A 13,170-nucleotide genomic window follows, 5' to 3' on the forward strand; every position below is an offset into this window, starting at 1 on the left:
CTCTCTCTCTCTCTCTGCCTACCCATGATCTCTGTCAAATAAAATAAATAAAATCTTTTTTTTTTGGGACGCCTGGGTGGCGCAGTTGGTTGGACGACTGCCTCCGGCTCAGGGCGTGATCCTGGAGTCCCGGGATCGAGTCCCACATCAGGCTCCCAGCTCCATGGGGAGTCTGCTTCGCTCTCTGACCTTCTCCTCACTCATTCTCTCTCTCACTGTCTCTCTCTCTCAAATAAATAAAATAAAATCTTTAAAAAAAAAATCTTTTTTTTTAAAAGTATCTTTTGAAACAAAAAGTTGATTTCCTGGTTTTTGTTTAAACTGCTAACCATGGTTTCTCTTGACCAGCAATGGAAAGCTATCAATTGAAAAAGCCTTGGATTTAGCCCTGTACTTGAGACGTGAAACTGAAATTATGCCGGTCTTCCAAGGTTTGAACGAGCTGATACCTATGTATAAGTTGATGGAGAAAAGAGATATGAAGGAAGTGGAAAATCAGTTCAAGGTAGAAGCCTGCGATAAATTGAATAGTTACATACTGCTTTGCTTTTGTGTGGGAGTGGGAAAGCATCCTTACCATTGTGTATATAGGTATATCTCTAGAAAGTACATCAGAATTAGTATTTGGATTAAATAGCAAAGATTTGGGTTTCATTCTGACACTAAAGACAGAGCACAGTAAGAATCAGTACTTAAGTTTTATGGATTTGTTATTCCCTTCTTTTTGCAAATCCTTTATTTCATTTTACTTGTCTTTTGAGGTTTACTATTTAATTTTTATTATATTCAAGTTAACATATAATGTATTATTAGTTTCAGGGGTAGCATTTAGTGATTCATTGGTTGCATAGAACACCCAGTGCTCATTCCATCACATGCCTTCCTTAGTGCCCATCATCCAGTTAGCCCATCCCACCATCCCTTGCCCCTCCAGCAACCCTCAGTGTGTTTCCTGTAGTTCAGAGTCTCTTATAATTTGCCTCCCTGTTTGTACCTTTTATTTTTCCTTCCTTTCCCCGATACTCTTCTGTTTTTGTTTCTTTAATTCCACATATGAGTAAAATCATATAGTATTTGTCTGTCTTTGACTTTTTTCACTTACCATAACACCCCGTATTTGGATCCACATCATTGCAAATGGAAAGGTTTCATTCTTTTTGATGGCTGAGTAATATTACACACACACACACACACACACACACACACACACACCCCACATATTCTTTATCCATTCATCTGTCATGGACTTCTGGGCTTTTCCCATATTTTCACCCTTGTGGACATTGCTGCTATAATATTGGGGTGTAGAGGCCTCTTACAATCACTATCCTTTGGATAAATACCCAGTAGTGCAATAGGGTAGCTCTATTTTCAACATTTTGAGGAACCTCCATGCTGTTTTACAGAGTGGCTGCACCAGCTTGCACTCCCACCAACAGTGTAGGAGGGTTCCCCTTTCTCTGCATCCTTCACAACAACTGTTGTTTCCTGACTTGTTTAATTTCAGCCATTCTGACTGGTGTGAGGTGGTATCTCATTTTGATGGTTACTCTTAAGATACTCCATGACTCAGGTACTTGAGGAAGAGGGACAAAATCATTTTTGGCAAAATGTTATGAAGTCCTGTTGTATGATTTGCTCTCAAACTTTAGTTCTATAAACCTGATTTCAAAAGTGGCAGTTCATCACGATTTTTAAATAGATAAAGGTATATTTATAAAAAATGTTTATGCAAATAGTAAAATCATGATTTTCTTGTTTTTGCCCCCTTTTATAAATAAATATAAACAGAATCACGTGGTTTAAAAAAAAGAGTTGGATCACACTTTGCCAATTAATCCCCACCCCCTGTGGGTATATCAACTCGTCTAAAACACAAGGCAGCCCAGGATGGTACTGGTGACACATGTGGCTTTCCCGCAGGCCTTTCTCATCAGGCTGCTGAGAGACCTCATTGATAAGCAGACGTGGACAAATGAGGGCTCCGTCTCGCAGCGAATGCTGCGGACTGAGCTGCTCCTACTTGCCTGTGTGCGCAAGTATCAGCCCTGCGTGCAGAGGGCAGAAGCCTATTTCAGAGAGTGGAAGGAAGCCGATGGAAATCTGAGGTCAGTGCTTACCAAACAATGAGTCTGTTCCCGTAAAGGCTATCTTTTCTGTTTTTCATTGTCAGTGCTCGATGTTGGGAGAAAAAAACAAGTAGAGACAAACCTCCCGTGCTGTACTTCTTGGGAAAATAAATTGCTTTTTGAGATTTTTCTGTGTTATCTCTCAACTTTCTGTTTTAAGAATGCTAGGAGGGAAATTCTATATATAAAAGTCAAATATCTGGAGAGTTAAAGTGGGATCAGAATGATTTCCGTCTAATGGAGGTAAAGACCAGGACTGAAACAGCTCTCCTAGAGAGGCAGTGCATGCCACAGTAGTAGCTTCTTTGGGCTTCCAAAGTCCCTGTGTAGTAGTTGCTGACACCATTGAAGCAAAGTAGGGTCTTCCTGTATTTAGAATTTATTCTTGAACTTTAATCTTTGGAGCTTAAATCTCTCTAGGAGATATTAAGCCAATGATCTACATGGCTCCATTTAAAGAAAAACCTGCAAACAGTGGTCCTATTGGATTCCTGACTTTTGTTCATGGACTACATCTTGAGTCTACTTTGAATTTCTTTCTTTTGGCCTGAGAAGTGACCGTCTGTCTTGTTCCCCAGCATCATGGTGTTATATATGTAGGTATTTATCAAAGCGGCTTTTCCCATTATGGTATTGAGAAGGGTACTTAAAACCCAATTGTAGATACTTCCTTGTGCCTCTCCCATAAAATCTGAAGAAAGAGGTAATTTTTGTTTATATTTCCAGGCATGTTGCTCCGCTCACTGGGCCAGTTTATTCGTTTGTCATTGGTCATCACTCTACATCCAGACACACTTCCTGCCTCTCAGACTCTCACCAGCAATGTTCTTTCCCACAGCCTGCCCAGCGATGTGACCTTGGCAGTGTTTGCTGTGGGGGTCCAGAACCCTGAAGGATGGGATTTTCTTTATAGAAAATATCAGTCATCTTTGTCTACTTCCGAGAAAAATAAAATAGAATTTGCCCTCAGTATTAGCCAAGATAAGAACAAGCTTCAGTGGTGAGTAATTCATTCATGTTCACGTGGCCAAGAGGAATTAAATGAGCTCAGATCCTTCCAACATCTCTTTGTTCTCTTGGCTGGGAACTGCCTTTTCTGCTGGGAACATTTATTCAAGTGGGCATATGTGTAATGAGTGCGGTCATTAATTAGGGAAGAAGCAGGTGTTAGGAAAAATATGTAAAGGGATATATATTTGTGTCTCTTTAATATGTTTAGAAACACATATGGCAAAGGCCTTTCTTCAGTTGTCTTATTAACAAATGAGAATACATGAGCATGGATATTGGAAACACTATTTAAATGTGAGTTTTTATTACGTAGTTATAGCAACTATCTTGTGTTTATTATTGACAGATGGGCTTTTTTTCTGTCATGCATTATTTTACTAAAGAAATTCATAACTTTTCTAGGGACTTCTCATTGTTAACATTTCATCTCTTAATCGTTCTAGGCTACTAGATGAAAGTTTTAAGGGAGATGTAATAAAAATTCAAGAGTTTCCATATATTCTTGGAGCTGTCGGCAGGAACCCGGTGGGATATCCATTGGCCTGGCAGTTTCTAAGGGAAAATTGGGATAAACTGATAGAAAAGTAAGTAGTGTCAAAACTTGTGCTGTGACTAGAATGGTCCATTAACCCGCGTGTGTTTTAGCTTTGTTTGTTAAATAACAGTTAAAGTCTAGACGGATTTTTTTTGATTGAAGAGAGCAAGTAGAGGTACTTAAAAAACTCTTCTTAGAAAAGACAACACTTAAATTTAGTGCTAATGAATCTGGATAGTCCAGTGTTCCAGTCCATCTGGAATAATCCTTTTCCACACCACGGACCAATCTCAAGGCCTCCTGTGTGCAGTTCACCCCAAACTGTGGGTTAGCACTTCGACCTGCTTGTCTGTGCCCTTGCCTTTCTCTTGGAGCACTTACCAAGCCTCTACCACTTTCTTTTGGGTACTGAGTCGTTTACTCAGCAGTAGGTGTATTTTCTTTTCTTTCTTTTTTTTTTTTTTTACAACTACATCTTAACACTTTTGAGGGTAGAGATCATGTCATGGATTTTTCATGCCTAAGCAGTTTCGAGTTAAATACTGTAAGCACATAAGGTGCTTAAAAACACATGCCGAGCGGTGCCTGGGTAGCTCAGTCACCTCAAGCCTCTGCCTTCGGCTCAGGTCTCGAGCCCAGGGTTCTGGAATCGAGCCCTCGGTCAAGCTCCCTGCACAGTGGGAAGCCTGCTTGTCCCTCTCCCTCTGCCTACTTGTGCTCGCTCTCTGTCAAATAAATAAATTAAACCACAAGTCGAATGAATCAATATTTTATGATACATCTTGACGATTTCAATTTCCAGGTTTGAACTTGGCTCAACTTCCCTAACCCATATGGTCATCCGAACGACAAGTCAGTTCTCCACAAGAGCACGGCTTGAAGAGGTAAAGAAAACTTGATTGAATTTAAGCAACAATTAGCTAATAAATATGGCGCAGACAAAATAAGGGTGTGATGAGTTAGGAATGGATTTTGTCACTTAGTAGATATTCTTTTTGGATGCTCTGGTAACCAAAATTACTTACAAATGAACTATTGAAACCTATGCACTTCCTCAACACTGTAAGAAGCTTGGCTCTGCCATCACAAACCTTTGGGCTTAAGAAATTACTGGAGACATTTAATTCTGTATTTCTTGGGATATTAAAAGTGATCATTGGAGGTGTACATGACCTACATGATCATCTAACTATTACGAATGAGGCAGGTCTGGAATCTTGGTTCTCTGCTATCCAGCTTCAGGATTTCTTGTTACTTATTTATATGCACTTTGAGAAATAATTTTAGGCAACTTACAAGGTCCATATATAAAATAAAAGTTAATAACAAGAAGCTGCATGATTGACAGAGATAACTGTATCAGGGATTTATGCTGAGGATAATTTATTGCCATTGAACCCTAAATACAGCAAAGATTCCTAGCGCTCAGGAAAAAAATGAGAAAACAGTAGAAGTCACTCTCATTGTCTAGTAAGAGGGAACCACAGAAGAGAAGTTTCCCATGAAAGCAGACTCTTCACTCAGTCCTAAACTTTGAGGAATTTGATGTCAAGGTCATTGATGTGCCCCTTCTATAAAAATGTTTCCAAAGGCATAGAAAAATTTTACAAGGCTTTAAAAATAGGTTGCACATAAATAAAAGCTGAGAACCTAATACTGATCTTTTTAGGAAAACTTCCCTTGTATGTTCTGGTTACACCATGATAGAGCTTGATATGGGGAGAATGCTTTGAAAATAAGTAAGAAATGTCCCATCCCTTCTAGTTTTCATGCAGGCTTGTCAAATTAACTGGCACATAATCCAAGGTTGAATTCAAGTGAGCAGAGCTATTCTGCGTGATGATGGGGACTGTCAGGAGCTAGGGGTAGTTAAGACAGTTGTCCATAACCCGGATCTGTAGCAACAAAACATTTCATTTAGTCACTTGCTCATTCCTTTGTTTTCTCAGTAGTTCTCTAAAGATACATTTTTACTGTAAGGCTGATGTGGATTTAGGTTCTAGGGCTATGGCGAGGAACAGGGTAGACAAAGCCTTTGTCCTCATGGAACTTAAATTCTGCTGGGGGAATAAGTTATAAAGTGACCTAAATCGGGCTATATGCTCAGAAGATGAATGAGGCAAGGTAAGGAGAGTGTGACGGGATAAGAACTTTGTTTTATGGGATGGTGAGGAGACTTTTGAGCAGGGACTGAAGGAGATGCAGGTGTGTGTTGTGTGTGAAAGGCCTGAGATATATATAAAGTATGGAAGTGATAAAAGCCTGGATGTCATCAGAAGGGAGAACGTTCTCCTATGTAGGAGTCAGCCCGGAAGCCTTCTTGGCCTCCACATCCAGGTCATCCTGGAGCCTACCTGGCTCTGCTCCCAGCATCTCTACTGTTTCTGTGCACTCGGCTGCATTTACTCCACCCTAGGCCTCTCTCCGCTCTTGCCTGGCCCATGACGAGAGCCGCCTGCCTGGCTTCCCACTTGGCCAACACTAGACCATTTTCCACATTTAAATCTGAAAATCAGCCCATGACTGATCCTTCCTTGAAACTTGACCTGTGGATCTTGGAATAAATGCCAGACCTTCCCTCCCTATATGCACGCAACCATGGTGCCTGGGCTCTCTGGCCCACCTCTCCAGCCAGTGAGCACACACTGTCCCGTGTCACCATCCTGCAAAAACCTTGAACCACTCAGCTGCCTCCTGCTCCTGCACCAGAAGGTGCTGATCCTGTCTCAAAGCCTCTAAACTTCTCTCTGCCTCGCTTGGTCTGCCCCTAACTTGTCAGTGGAAAGGCTCGTTGAGTCCTTCAGAGATCCCAGGTCACATGTCACCTTTCCAGGCTGCTCTGTGGAAAGCAGGCCACCCGTCCCAATCAGTCTTCCAGCCTCAGTGTATTTCATCCACGATAGTATATTAACAGTAGCTGTGTTGACTGCTTGTTGTCTTCCCAAGTAGAGTGTAAGCTCTAGGAGTACATGGCTTCCTTGCCTGGTCCCTTGCCACCACCTCAGTGTCTAGCACAGTAATTAGGCCAGAGTGATGAGGACGTGTTAGAGGACATGTTCATGAAGAGATGGATGAGGTTGAATCCCGTTACAGACTGAGGTTTAAGCTCTGCCCTTGACCCACATTACATAACTACGTTCTCAGCAGTGCTCTGGGAGGGAGAGCACATCCTTATCTCACTAAAGAGGAAATTGAATCCCAGAGAAGTTAAAATCATTTACAAAGGGTCAAAAAGTTAGTAGGATAAAACTTCCTCCCCACCCATCTTTGTATCACACTGCTGATTGCACAGGAAGTACTCTGAAGGAGGCAGGTTTGAATCCAGTGCTCATTTGGGATGCTGCATCTCCCAAGGTAGATGAGGGTAGTAGAGAGAATCTGCAGTCAGGAAAAGTCCGAGGGCAAGGCTTATCAGCTGGCTTGGTTACAGCTCTTATAGGTTTTTGTTTGTTGGTTTTTTTGTGTGTGTGTTTTTTTAGTGGTACTATTGTGAAGGGCTCCTTCAGGATTATTTCAAATAATTTGAAAATATTTAAGAAGCCATGCTTAATCATTAAAAAGTTAGTAAAATTGGGACACTCGGGTGAATCATTTGGTTAAGCAGCTGCCTTCAGCTCAGGTCATGATCCCAGCATCCTGGGATCGAGTCCCACATCCGGCTCCTTACTGGGCAGAGAACCTGCTTCTCCCTCTGCCTCTGCCTCCCACTCTGTCTGCCTGTGCTCGCTCTCTCTCTCTAATAAATAAATAAAATCCTTAAAAAAAAAAAGTTAGTAAAATTATCGATGTGACTGGACTGCTGAAAAGAACAGTTGTTCTCTGACCTGAATATTAATCTGGAGTCTGAGAGTCTGAAAGAGTGGGCTTAAGCTTCAAGCGAAGGCAGGACCTTGAGGCATGGTCTGCGTTCTTCAGGCAGCTATAGGAGGAGGACAGGCCTGGAGCTCACTGAAAAGTTGTATTGAGAGAGTTTGAAAAACACCCCAACTCATTTAAAATTGGAATTTGACCTTCAAAAGCCTGTTCTTACCCTTCTCTTTTTCTTAAACTTAAGATATCATAGCACAGATTTTTAAGGAATTAACTGTCTGGAATCCATGTTGAATAAATACTACATCTTGGCTTAGACTTACTTCCTGTCTCCACAGTCAAAAATTTATGGATTAATGCTGTGAAAACTTAGGGGACAAGGTTAAGAACCTTTTAAGGTGAAACAATACTACAATAGTCCGTACTGAGGCCAAACCAGACAGCGTCTCACATGAGCTTAAAGGAGTTAAGAAACCCAGCCCTGAAACAAGAGGAGGCAGTGCTTTCTTATCTCGTTAAAACCATGGGCAACTCCGTGTGGGTTTTAATCTTGGAACAATACACGAATTGTGAATTAGGATAAAAAAATTTGGCCATGCTTGGGGGATTACCACCATAACTTGCTAAGAACCCTTTTCCTCAGTGTTCCTCTAATGATCTACAAGGCCAGGCCCATGGAGAAAGACTGCACTTGTGTGACCGAAACTGTTTTACTTGGCAAAGAAGAAACTGCACATTCTGCTTTTTAGACACAATGTTTTAAAAACGTTTGCATCTGCCTGTATATAAAAATACATATTAATACACTCAAACCCTAATTATTAAATGGTACACAGTGAAGTCTTTTGCAATCTGGCAACTGTGAATAAATAAAAAAGCTGCGGAGAAAAATAAAAATTTGACATCATGAGGCATGAGCTCATTTCATATAGCTTCTTAAGTTTATGTGTACATAATTGTATCCAGACCTCTGGCGCTGCCTGCTATGTAGAATTTTGATACATGCTGGAAATTTGGCTTCAGTTTTAACTAGCCCAAACTTAGATTTTTGTAATACATTTTTTTTTTTAAGATTTTATTTATTTATTTGACAGAGAGAGATCACAAGTACGCAGAGAGGCAGGCAGAGAGAGAGAGGAGGAAGCAGGCTCCCTGCCGAGTAGAGAGCCCGATGCGGGACTCGATCCCAGGACCCTGAGATCATGACCTGAGCCGAAGGCAGCGGCTTAACCCACTGAGCCACCCAGGCGCCCTGTAATACATTTTTTAAAACTCCGGTTTTCCTTACCAGGTAAAAGAATTCTTTGGCTCTTTAAAAGAAAAGGGTTCTCAGCTACGTTGTGTCCAACAAACAATTGAAACCATTGGGGAAAACATCCGTTGGATGGACAAGAATTTTGAGAAGATCAGGGTGTGGCTACAAAGCCAGGAGCTCGAACTGCTCTAACAGTTTGTTCCTTGCTGGTTCCTGTGATGTGTAATCGCTACAACGTTGTCGAATGGGATTATTTTCAAATCAGACATGGCGGTTTTGGCTCCACTGAAGAGGATTCCTTTTCCTTCTTCCTCCTTGGACTATTCCTGTGAAAAGACCGGTGACTAAATTGTCCATTGATGGGTTACTGCTACGGTGTCTTTTGATAGGTGTTGCCTTGCCCTGTCAACCCAGGGGGTGGGTTCCCGACTGTGGAGGACCACCTTATTCCTTTTGTTTCCTTACCCTTATGCCTGGTGCTTTCCCAAGTCCTCCCCCTGTGTGTGTGTCACCATAAGCTGTTGAGTCACTGTCTTCTAGAGACTTGTGAATAGTGCAGACTACTGAAAGGTGAGCTGTTGGATCGATGACTAAGCCGGTACGTTCCACCTTTCCGTTCCCTGCTGCAGGCCGAGGCTGACCTCTAGACCCATGTCCCCAGGCTTGTTTGCTCTCTTTTGGTCAGTCTCCCAGGAAGGCAGATGGGAGCCGGGGTGGGAGAGAGTACAGGGGGGTGTTTTATTACCCTGGTTCCCTTGGAGGCTGCCTTTGGCTGACCTCCACTCAAGCTCGGCTCCTGAGAGGCACCCCCCCCCACCAGTCCTTTCCACACCTGCCTTCTGGAAGCCGCTTCCTGCTCTCATCCCTCCAGGCTGAGGGAGGGGTGAAGGGCAGGCCTGGCTCTCACCGGCAGTACTTATGGGTTCCTTCCATCCTCCCCACACCTTTGTTGAGAAAACAAAACTTTATAGAACCCTCCTCAAATAATTATAATTTGAGTGTGTGGTCTACTTCCTCAGGGACCCCGACTGATACTGTCCCTCTGAGAAAGCAGGGAGCATTCATTCAGGTCTAGCAGAGAAGCCTTTCGTCTGAAGTTGAACCTGGGAGCTGTGGACACTTGGGTAGGTGATGCTGCTTCTCCCTGCTCCATATTTGGCCTAGCTTGTAACTCCCCAATAACTTGTTACTGGCACTTACTGCCACCAAGTTACAGCAGAGTCTCCCATAAATTATGTACTGTAAAACTGAAAATACTTATAATTAGCTTATGTGTGGACAATGTATTGTCTCTGAAGCCTTTTATGAGTTTTAATATACTGCAAAATTTAGGATAAAAGAATGATCTGAAAAAACGTCAATGTGTTCCAAAACACTGTGGCACAGAGTGACTTCTGGACACCAATGTGTTTACAATTCTATTTTGGTATGTATTGCATGGTCCTCATGGTTTGAGAAATCAAAACAAAACCAGAAATCACTGGTAATTTCCACCCCCCGAGGTATTAACCTTTTAAAAGACATACAAAGCCAAAATTTCAATGTAAAATATTTTTAATTGTGGGTAATATTTTTGTATTTTGATTTAATGAAACATGGAAATGGTGGTTTTCATTTTTGGTTACCTGTGGAACCTCTTCTAATTTGCTTTTGTTGGCGAAGTCCATTTTCTAAATAGATACAATATTGCTACACCAATGTACAAACTCCTTTTTTTGTAATAAAAGTTGTCTTCCTGGTCTCTAAGCAGACATCTGCAATGATTTCCTCCTCATGAGACAGGTGCAAGACGACGATGATTCTATAACTTAGTCTTGCCATCACGAATAACCAGTAAACACCCAAGTCTTGAAGCCCTTTGTGATGAACAAAAAGGCCTATGCAGAGAACCTTTTCTGTTTACTATCACAAGCATGTCTTCAGTCTTTGGATTTAAAAGTACTTGTATATAGCATGGGAATCTGTAATACTGCAGCCAATTCCCTGCACATTATCTGTCAATGCCAACGGTTTCACTTCAGAAAACAAAAGCAACCCCCCCCCCAACTTTATACTATCTAGTTAGAAGAATTAGAAATAGTTAAATCCCAGAGGAACAGTGTTTTTTTGTGTGTGTTCTCATTAGTGCCTTGGAAAGGGCTGTTGAGTCACCCTAACAACCAGTTTTTATTTCCCAGATTTAGAACGATAGAATAATGCCGGCATCTCTCATGGGATAGATACACAGCTTTTAAAGCGGGTGAAGCTTGAAACCCTATAGGTATGTGCATGTTTTTTAAAGAGAATTTTTGAAGAGAATTAATTTTATGCCCCATTACAAGCCATTCTTTTGCTGTTGTTGTTGCCCTCCCCCACCCTTAGACAGTATTAGTGATACTGAGTTTTAGTGAAGTCAGTTAAGTTCTGATAAAAAACTTAAAATACCTGCTTGGCAAGGCTGGTTTCTTTGGAAACAAATTGCAAATCAGTTTGACGACAAGGACCTGACATCTTTTCCTGCCTTTAGGACCAAGAAATAAAGATGAAATTAAGTGTTTATCAGAATCCCCTCAAGGCTATCAGTGCTAGGTTCGCAAACAACTCATTCCAGAAGATCTGAGAAACCCAAGTCTAGGGTCTCGGAGTCTGGTTCTTAAATTACTGTGGGGGGAAAACCAGGTTTTTAAATTCTGGATAGCTTTTTTATTTTTTTTTTTTTAAGTAAAAGTTTTTGTATTTGGTAAACCCAACTTCCATGAAGCCAGTTGGGAGACAGTGCACGGACGAACGTGGCAATGGCTCTAAGCAAACAACTGCTGCTCTGGTTACGTGTGTCAGAAATGGAAAGCATAGCTTAACACAGTAACCCAAGTTCAAGGCATATGCATATTCTAAGGATTAGATTTTACTACTCTCGGAACGCATTATGTGGTGACACAGACGGCATTTTGCTTCTCTGACTTGATTCAAGTCTCAGTATCTTTTGTGCTGGCTCTAAGGGGCAGAAGCCCTAACCTCTGGCAAAAAAGGATACTGGTGGCAGTATGTCCTGGTCTGTCCAGGTTATCTATTAATTTATTAGCAGCCCAAGAGGAGATAATGTGCCCAATGTACAATATTTTAGGTTTGACTTATAAACATTAACCCAAAGAAATCTCAAGTACAATTCCAAAGCCCAAGAGGAAATGGATCATGAGAAATCAGGACATTCGACACATTCAAAGCATTGTTTTCCAAATGCTAACAACAACAAAAGAATTAAGTGCTAACTGAAAATACTAATGAGATTTACAGGCACTGTGTGTAGAATGTGCAAAAGTTTGCAAAGGTTTTTCCTTTTTTTATGTGTTGCTTTAAGAAACTATCAAATATATCTCATAGAAATATAAAGTTCCCATCTCTCCCAACTGAAGGCATTTTTTAAAAATTCAAAGTTTATCAATCCTCAGTACAGTAACACAGATGAACCACACAAATTCATTTTCTTTCTGGGAAAAGAATAACCAATTTTTAGGATATCAAGATTGGACAAGTAACACTGTCTAGAAGCCACCCAGAAAAATCTGCTGTTGTTCAAAGCTTTGTCCTTCAAAAGTCACCATCCACCAGCTGAAGATTTTATAGGCAGATACCTTGAAAAAGTCAAAAGGAAAAGAAAATCTAGTAAACTGTTTGATATGTAATTTTCTTGACATGGGCAGAGTCAATTTAACATTTACTAAAAGCACTAACAGAGAGCAACAGGGAATTTCCTGTAAGTAAACATGAGCATCTTAAAAAAATTCTAGAATTTAGAAAATAAAAAACTTGTAATTTGGGTGAATATCTTTGGAATAGGTCTAATAAGGATACCTCCCTTGTTAAAGGAAATACCTTACCATGGTGACAGAGACTAACCCAATGTAACCTACATTTTTAATTTCTTTAGGCTTTGGTCAGCCAGTGTTCAGGAAGTTTGAGGGCTTAGAGTAAGACCCATTCCTTGATAAGAGGAATTACACAGTACGAACGGTAAGGGGTTTCAGCATAAATCTGAGTCCTTCATCCACATTAGTTCTTAAGTCACCATCAAGTAGGATTAAACAAAGTACTTGACTTTGACCACTTTTGTTCATCTTAGTTTTCTGCAATCTTTTTTTTCACCTTTGTTCCAGAAAACCCTGTAATTTCCACTAGACCATAAGGGGTACTGCTGTCCAGCCCACCATGTTGTTCTTTTGATGACATGAGCACCCTAAGAACATTGGTCTGTAAGATGTCACAGGCTAATTGGGCTTTTGTCACAGTAACCGGTAGTCACAAACATTTGGGTTTTGAAGGCTCGGCTAGACTTAGGTGGTCATTTTCTTTAGGAACCTGGCTTGATATTTTAAAAGACCTCATAATTATAAAATTATTATTTTTAAACATTGTAGTACTCCATGATTTCATTTATTGCTTTCATTGAATTA

General features: G+C 40.9%; 2 protein-coding genes across 12 annotated transcripts in view; one reads left to right on the forward strand and one right to left on the reverse strand.

The window, feature by feature from the left end:
• ERAP1 (endoplasmic reticulum aminopeptidase 1) overlaps positions 1 to 10,486 on the forward strand; it is a 45,701-nt gene extending 35,215 nt beyond the window's left edge. The window contains exons 14-19 of the mRNA XM_044265105.1: positions 349 to 505; positions 1,924 to 2,108; positions 2,968 to 3,129; positions 3,584 to 3,724; positions 4,478 to 4,559; positions 8,777 to 10,486. Coding sequence (XP_044121040.1) covers positions 349 to 505; positions 1,924 to 2,108; positions 2,968 to 3,129; positions 3,584 to 3,724; positions 4,478 to 4,559; positions 8,777 to 8,932 — 883 coding nt within the window. The 3' untranslated portion in view covers positions 8,933 to 10,486. The remainder of the gene's footprint in view (positions 1 to 348; positions 506 to 1,923; positions 2,109 to 2,967; positions 3,130 to 3,583; positions 3,725 to 4,477; positions 4,560 to 8,776) is intronic.
• Positions 10,487 to 11,756: 1,270 nt separating this feature from the next.
• CAST (calpastatin) overlaps positions 11,757 to 13,170 on the reverse strand; it is a 114,065-nt gene continuing 112,651 nt past the window's right edge. For all 11 annotated transcript variants that reach the window (XM_044265143.1, XM_044265180.1, XM_044265136.1 and 8 more), the window contains one exon: positions 11,757 to 12,351. The gene's annotated coding sequence lies outside the window, so the exon portion shown is untranslated. The remainder of the gene's footprint in view (positions 12,352 to 13,170) is intronic.

This window comes from Neovison vison, chromosome 1 (assembly GCF_020171115.1).
Source record: "Neovison vison isolate M4711 chromosome 1, ASM_NN_V1, whole genome shotgun sequence".
NCBI lineage: Eukaryota > Metazoa > Chordata > Mammalia > Carnivora > Mustelidae > Neogale > Neogale vison.